We start from the raw sequence: 7838 nt of genomic DNA, 5'->3' as shown, positions 1-7838 counted from the left end.
TTTTTTTTTTAAATCCAAAACTTGAACCAAACTAATTTTTTCAGTTTGATTGATTTAAAATCAATTCAGATTGTGATTGACTGAAAATTAATTTAAATCACGCAGTTTAGTTTGATTTGATTTACACTTTACCGTAGTTTCTGAACACTCATATATGGAATACATGAATTGGATCGAACCTATAATTAGATAAGTCCTTTGCATCTCTCTCTATTCACATAATTGGAACATGAAATTTTGCGTGAGGAGATTCAGACTTAATGTCAATAGAACCAACTTCAAATATCCATGTCGTAAAAAAGTTTTTTATTTCTTTCAATTTTCGTACTTAGCTTGCTAATATAATCAGTTCATTAATTCTAAAAAATACTTTATTATTATTATGTAACACAACGCACAATCATACATTGTAAAATGCTAAAAAAAATACCCGTTTTCCTTCGCATAAAGCGTGCAAAATACTCCAATAAAAGTAACAAATATTACAAAAAGAAGCGTGTTTGAGCACGCCAAATTCCCTTGTGTTTCTAAAACTGTGTTTACCCTCCAACGTCTTAACCAAATCTTTTGTCCCATGCAGAATTAAATCCCCCCAAAATAGTAAAAAATGGAACCAATAATTCCTCCTTTTCATGTTCAAAACAAGTAATGTGCATCTCAATAATAAAAAAATTGAAGTCACTTTATTGCAACACACACCCATTGCTTCATCCAAAAGGAGTCAAACATGAAACATGCGCCCATCATTGGGTTAATTCAGACACCAAACATGAAATACACACCCGTTGCTTCATTCATATTTTGGTAATTCAGACATGGATTCTGTAAACTGGTTTCTTTTTTACTTTCTCCGGTATTTCTTTTTGCGTAGAAAATGTGAATATATATACAAGAAATGTTTTTGGTTAATTGGTCAGAAGGCATGAATGAACCCATGATTGCTAGCTGAGATATACACAATCATGGCAGATATACAAAACCAAAAAGTCCTATGCAAACTGAAGTGCATGCAGCTCACGCCAACATATATACTTGATTTATAAATGAATACCATACATACAGAAACAATTCAACAAATACTCATATTTTCTCTCTCTCTCCCTCTATATATATATGAAAAGCAATATAAAATACACAGTGTGGTGATTTGCATCAACAAGCCCTCCATGTATTCTTCCCCCTAAGCCACAAAGTAACATAAATTTAAAGAAATCTTGAAACAAATGGGGTTCGTGACATACATGATAGGTGCACTTGTTGTTGTGCTGTTATCGGTTGCTAATGGGGATCCTCTGGTTCCGGCACTCTTAATCTTTGGGGATTCTGTGGTTGATGTGGGGAACAACAACAATATGCTAACCTTGATCAAGGCCAACTTCCCTCCTTATGGAAGAGATTTTGTTTCACACAGACCTACAGGAAGGTTCAGCAACGGAAAACTCGCCACGGACTTTACTGGTAATTTGCTGATCAGTCCCTTGTTCTAATGCAAGTTTTCACCATATACATGTAAGCTCACACACGCAAAAAACACACAGCGGAGTATCTTGGGTTCAGTTCATATCCACCGGCTTACCTTAGTGAAGGAGCTAGAAGGGGGAACAATATTCTCAATGGTGTCAACTTCGCCTCAGCTGCTTCGGGTTACTACGAGAGTACTGCACGCTTATATGTAAGTGTTCCATCACTTGTAAATTAAAGATTAACTTGTGTAAAAGAATATCAGAAACTATTACAAAATTGATATGTTCTGAATTCGTTATTGCTAGTTTTGTTAACCGATATAACAGTTTTACATAATTGTACATGTGCATGCAGCGGGCCTTGACGTTAAGGCAGCAGCTAGCATATTACACGGAGTGGCAGGGCCGAGTGGTGGACTTAGTAGGAAGGGCTAAAGCCGATGATATATTTTCTGGAGCAATTCATCTCATAAGCGCAGGGACGAGTGATTTCATTCAGAATTATTACATCAACCCAATTCTCAACACACTCTTCTCTACGGATCGCTTCTCAAACTCACTCATAGAATCATACTCTAACTTCATCCAGGTTTAAACTCACTCATAGAACAACTTTTCGACAACCGGTCATCTGTGCATGAATTAACACGAAAAATATTGACTCGTTATGGGCAGAATTTATACAATCTTGGTGCTAGAAGAATAGGAGTTACATCTCTACCACCTACAGGATGCTTGCCTGCAGCAATTACTTTGTTTGGATTTGGAAGAAACGAGTGTGTGGCGAGGCTTAACCGAGATGCCGTGGCATTTAACGGTAAACTAAATACCACATCTCAGATTTTGAGGAATAGGCTTCCTGGATTGAAGATTGTTGTTTTTGACATCTACAATCCTCTGCTGGATATGATCGTTCACCCGACTGACAATGGTGAATTTACAAGATCCTAAAGATCCTAAAATTTACATTTTTGGGTATTTTTTTTCCATTCAAACATTTCCTAATAACGCTAATTTATAGTTCTACTTTTTGCAGGATTTTTTGAATCAAGAAAGGCCTGCTGTGGGACAGGTGTGCTGGAAACATCATTTCTATGTAATGTGAGGTCTGTGGGGACATGCTCAAATGCCACAGAGTATGTTTTCTGGGATGGGTTCCATCCCACTCAAGCTGCGAATGAGAAATTGGCCCAGAGTTTACTTGAGCAAGGATTTGATCTCATAGGGTAACCTGTATATCTAAATATTATATATATGTTGATTTGGAGTTATTGAGGTTCTATTTATGTAAACTTTGGACTCGAAAATATTGTTATTATATTATTATAAAATAACTTCCATTTAATCAAATACCCAAATCAAGCCACCATGCTTAGCAATTTATCCTTAAATGATTTTTGTATATAAAAAATGAAGATATCCAAATTTGTCCCAAAATGCGATTCCTGCTCAAAACTGTTTTAATGTGATATGCAAAAGTTCAAAGCCCAAATTTGTAAAGAAGAAACTCCACATAAACCTACTATACTCCAACCTAGATCATCTAAAATATATATCCATAGATTAAATAATGCTCTTTTACTAGCATTCAACTTCAACAGCAAGCTTTTGCACTGAAGATGTGCAACCAGTAGCCCCAAAAGTCTTCTCCGATACATCGATCGAGCAACTTTGCTGGCCAACACATGCCTAAAAATCATAAACAAAACAAGAACAAGAACAGTCAGAAATACTCTATCCAAACAGCATTTTACACTTCAAAGAAATCTGGAAAATCCTATATGGGAAACAAATTTATAGTAGAGTTTTTGAACAGCGAAACTTAACGGATCAAGAAAACAAATAAAAAAGTGAAACAGAAACTTTACCTCTTTAAGAACTGATAAACTGTTGGATGAATCGCAGTGGCCTGTTTCGAGCGATCCGAATGTCCCATTTGGAAAACCGAGACTAGCAAACTTTACATTGGATATAACCCTTTTCCCTTGGCAAGACAATTCTAAACTGCTCCCTTCGTAAGCATGTGCATATGCCTTTGAATTTTTCATGGTTTTTACAGTTACATGACAAGGGTTTCCTCCAAACTCCTCAAACAGAACCAAGGTATTAAGGCCTCTTTTGTTCAAGAAAGACCTCGGGACGTGGTACCTAGATCAGTATGCAAATAACACGGTTACATACGCTAAATATGCATGGTTTCAACATTTTGAGTTGGAGGATCAAGATTCTTGGGTTAAATTTCTAAACTTCCTACCATCTTTGCGTCGGTTTCCCACAATTAGATTCGCATTTGGAGCCCCATAGCCTCCTCGATAATCACACGAGGAACTGCACCCGGCGCCTGCCAGAAAACTAGGCCAGTATCTGCCTATGTTATTACCTTTCATCCAAGCTGTCCCTTTTCCTAAACCCCACAAGTCCAAGACCACAGCGTCATCTCCCTGTGGTGTTGCGAAGGCTGTCTGCAAGGAAATTCACTTATAAAATATAAGTTCATCTCTTTTTCTCTCAGCCTATAAACAGATAGATTGATAGGTATAGATATAGGTTTATCTAATCTCTCTACACTGATCATACCTTGTACAAGGTAAACATACAGTTGATGGGCCAGTTTGTATACCATCTTCGTCGGCTAAACTCCCTATCGCTTCCAAGTCCCCTTTCATCCATACCATTCAATCCAACTTTATAAGCCCATCTGTTATTCGACAGATCCTTCACTATACTGCTTGGTGCTAGCAGTTTCCAGGTCCGAGTATGCCATTCGGGGATTTATCTAAATTTGCTCCATAATTCTTCAAGAAAAACAAAATAAAATCAACAAAGGAATCTTGGATAAATTCAAGTAAGAAGAGAAAAACACAACAAATTCTTACTTGGAGTCCGACTGTTACACTAAGCAAGGTTATGTAAATTCATCCCCATTCTTGGTGCAAAGTTTCGTTCAAAAACAAACTTGAATTCCCCATTTTTCACCCATTTTGATCCTGAGATTCAACGTAAAATTAACTTAGAAAATTGATCAAGATTCATCATCAAAATCACATAAACACGAACGTAGGATCAAGATAATCACCAATGTGCCTCCGGTTGACAAACGCATGAAGTACATGGCAGTTGCAGTTTACTTGTAAAGTCACCTCTTCACCCCAGATGGGATCTGAAAGAATTTTTTTCCCGGTCCCTTTCTTATTCTCAATCGTCAGAATATATCCTCAAGATTGGAGCATAATCCTAAGCTACAAAACAGGAAACTAACAATATACATTGACTATTTTAGGCTAAAGAATAGGAGGCTAATTAGACGGCTAATAATATACATTTAATTTTGTTAAATATAGTAAATATTTTGAAAAGTCAATATATATTGTTAGCCGTCTAATTAGCGTCCATTCTGGGGTGGGGTCCGTTTCCTAACTGGGGTGGTCTCAGTGGGCTCCTCCCCCTGCCCTATGCTTACCCAAGGATGGGCTCGCCCACTTACTGCCACCTTTGGGCCTGGGGTGTTGGGCCTACGCCCTCAGCAGCAATCATATCAGGCTTTCACTGCTCCTGTGGCTCCTTTTTTCAATGGTCAGACTGGTTCGTATGTGCCTACAGACATTGCATACCCTATGCACACCATGACTCTAAATCCACCCGATCCTACTTGGTATATGGACACCGGCGCTACATCACATATGACCTCGTCAAATGGTAATCTCTCGTCTTATTTTCATTTGAGCAATCATAATTCTGGTATTATTGTCGAAAATGGTCATTCAATTCCTATTAGTGGCTATGGTCATACCTGTTTGCCCTCTCCTAATCCTCCATTGTCATTACAAAATGTTCTTCATGCTCCCAAAATAATCAAAAATCTAATTTCTGTTAGGAAATTCACCACTGATAATTCTGTTTCGGTTGAATTTGATCCATTCGGTTTTTCTGTGTAGGATTTTCAGACGGGGATGCCTCTACTGAGGTGTGATAGTCAGGGTGACCTATATCCTCTCAAATCTATCCACAATCAAACTACTCCATCTACCTTTGCAGTCTTCTCTTCCTCACTTTGGCATGATCGACTGGGTCATCCGGGAGTTCCTGTGTTAGATGCTCTTAGGATCAATAAAAGCATTGATTGTAATCGAAACATTAATTCTAGTATTTGTCGTTCTTGTGTGTTCGGAAAGCATATTAAGTTGCCTTTTGCTGCTTCTACTTCGGGTACTTCTTTACCTTTTGATATTCTTCATAGTGATATTTGGACTTCACCTATTCTGAGTTCTGCAGGGCATAGATATTACGTGTTATTGTTGGATGATTTTTCTAATTTTTTGTGGACTTTTCCTTTGGGTATGTTAAATATAGTAAATATTTTGAAAAGTCAATGTATATTGTTAGCCGTCTAATTAGCCTGCTATTCTCTAGCCTAAAATCAGTCAATGTATATTGTTAGTTTCCTGTTTTGTAGCCTAGGATTATGCTCCAATCTTGAGGATATATTCTGACGATTGAGAATGAGAAAGGGACCGGGAAAAACATTCTTTCATGGTATCAGAGCGGGATAAGGTTTTTTCTCGATCTCTTTCCGCTGCGCCCTAGCTGTGATTTCCGCCCCTCTTCTTCTTCTTTTCCTTCTTCCCTGTTGTTTGTCTTTCTCCGACAACGATGTCTCAATCTAGAAATTTTCACCCAGCTCTTGCTGTCTCCAACATTAGGAATCATCTTCCTATTATTCTCGAGATGGAAAACGTGCAATACTCAACATGGGCGGAGTTGTTCAAGGTTCATGCACGTTCAAACAATGTCCTCCATCACATCATACCTCCTCCGGAAGACAAACCGAAGACCACGGTCGAGGAGGAGGATGCTGACATGTGGGCTATTCTTGATGCCACGGTCTTGTCGTGGATTTACGCCACGATATCTAATGACCTTCTACACACCATCCTTGCACCTGATGCTACGGCACTGGAGGCTTGGAACCGTTTGCGAGACATTTTCCAAGACAATAAGCATTCCCGTGCGGTCACTCTTGAGCAACAATTTTCAACCACCAAGATGGAAAATTACCCCAATGTATCGGCATACTGTCAACGGCTAAAGTCCTTGTCGGGGCTCCGGTGTCTGAGAGTCGTTTGGTGCTTCAACTTGTCTCTGGTCTCACTACTCCGTATCGTGGTGTGGGTACAATGATCCGACAAAGTGATCCCCTACCTTTTTTTATCAAGCCAGGTCCATGCTCATTCTTGAGGAATCGGGCTTAGCTAAGGAGGCGACAATGGCGTCCGATTCTGCCATGGTCGTTGCTCCACATGAGGACGATGGATCCTCCTTTGTTCCGTCTCATTCGGGACAGGGGAGGGTGCAGCAACATTCTGGCCGCACACAACAACAGAATGGCCGAAAAAATTCAGGCGTCCGCGGCAATGGCAAGCAGAACAAGGGCGACAATCGTTCCGGCAAGGCTGGCCCGCCAGGACGGCCACCACAATAGGAAACTAACAATATACATTGACTGATTTTAAGCTAGAGAATAGAAGGCTAATTAGACAGCTAACTGAAGAACTCAAATTGGAAATCTCCAGCCACCATCTAGAAGGTCCACTTCTTCAACGGTAGGTGCAGCTATTGTTGATTCTCCAATGGCTGCCATATTCCATTCACACCCATTAACATGTGCAGAATATCCTCTATAAATAGAGGCTTCAGCTCGTTGTTCAAATTATCTCATTCCCAGTTGAGGAATCCTAATCCCAAGTAGAGGAGAACCTTGAGAGTGCTGTGAGGATCTGAGAGTTTTTATTTCTTTCTGTAAATTAAATCTATGAATTGAATAGATTGATTTTTTTCTCTCAAATTAGTTTGATCTTTGATAGTTTAATTCCCAACAAGTGGTATCAGAGCCTGGTTAGAGATATTAGCCATCGAAGGAAAGCTCTTTGTGAAAAATTCGATTTTGTGAAAGTGTCTGAAATCTTGTTTTGATTATACCACGACGTAGCTCTCGTTCCCACGAGTCTACCGGTATTTTCAGATCGAAAATCGGACATCAAACGAATTTTCTGTGATTTTTCAAAAGTTATCTACGAAGAAGATGATGAACAGTGCCCGCCACGCCATTGCAATGTAAGCGTCCAGTCAGTGCCACGTCATCAGCACTATTTAATTTTCTGAAAATTGCATTTTGGTCCTTATATTTTCTGCTCGTTTCAAAATGGTCCTTTATCTTTCCTAAAGTACAGAATGGCCCCTGAACTTTTGGTAATGACTTAGAGACCCCTGAACTATCAGAAAGTTATATAGTGATCCCAAAATTTTCAGCAATAGAATTTCTGACCCCGAAGTGCCTATTCCACCATTTTCGGCCGTTTCGGACACAACGGTGTACTC

The 7838-nt window shown here is 39.2% G+C and overlaps 1 protein-coding gene and 1 long non-coding RNA gene across 3 annotated transcripts; one reads left to right on the top strand and one right to left on the bottom strand.

The window, feature by feature from the left end:
- The first annotated feature begins 1063 nt into the window (after positions 1 to 1063).
- Positions 1064 to 2797, top strand: LOC140969308 (GDSL esterase/lipase At5g03810-like). 2 transcript variants are annotated; one of them, XM_073430623.1, is made up of 5 exons: positions 1064 to 1458; positions 1539 to 1672; positions 1819 to 2052; positions 2139 to 2280; positions 2500 to 2797. In XM_073430623.1, exons 1-5 carry the CDS (start codon positions 1224 to 1226, stop codon positions 2691 to 2693), a joined length of 939 nt encoding a protein of 312 aa, XP_073286724.1. In that variant the 5' UTR covers positions 1064 to 1223; the 3' UTR covers positions 2694 to 2797. The 2 variants fall into 2 exon arrangements, with proteins under 2 accessions (XP_073286724.1, XP_073286723.1); XM_073430622.1 differs by having other exon boundaries at positions 1073 to 1458; positions 2139 to 2394.
- Positions 2798 to 2920: 123 nt separating this feature from the next.
- Positions 2921 to 4624, bottom strand: LOC140969310 (uncharacterized). Its single transcript, XR_012173916.1, has 6 exons — positions 4540 to 4624; positions 4340 to 4450; positions 4041 to 4258; positions 3718 to 3925; positions 3332 to 3611; positions 2921 to 3152 (listed from the first exon to the last, which is right to left on the bottom strand). It is a non-coding gene; the product is annotated as an uncharacterized lncRNA (long non-coding RNA).
- Positions 4625 to 7838: the final 3214 nt, after the last annotated feature.

Source organism: Primulina huaijiensis, unplaced genomic scaffold (genome assembly GCF_012295235.1).
Source record: "Primulina huaijiensis isolate GDHJ02 unplaced genomic scaffold, ASM1229523v2 scaffold40641, whole genome shotgun sequence".
Lineage (NCBI taxonomy): Eukaryota > Viridiplantae > Streptophyta > Magnoliopsida > Lamiales > Gesneriaceae > Primulina > Primulina huaijiensis.
The sequence above is the reverse complement of the archived record's forward strand: the minus strand, read 5'-3'. Positions and strand labels throughout refer to the sequence as shown.

Coding starts and splice junctions, on each gene's coding strand:
- LOC140969308 (XM_073430622.1), top strand. CDS start 1,224: ATGGGGTTCGTGACATACATGATAGGTGCACTTGTTGTTGTGCTGTTA. Junction 1,459..1,538: donor ACTCGCCACGGACTTTACTG/GTAATTTGCTGA, acceptor AAAAACACACAG/CGGAGTATCTTGGGTTCAGT. Junction 2,053..2,138: donor CATACTCTAACTTCATCCAG/GTTTAAACTCAC, acceptor CGTTATGGGCAG/AATTTATACAATCTTGGTGC.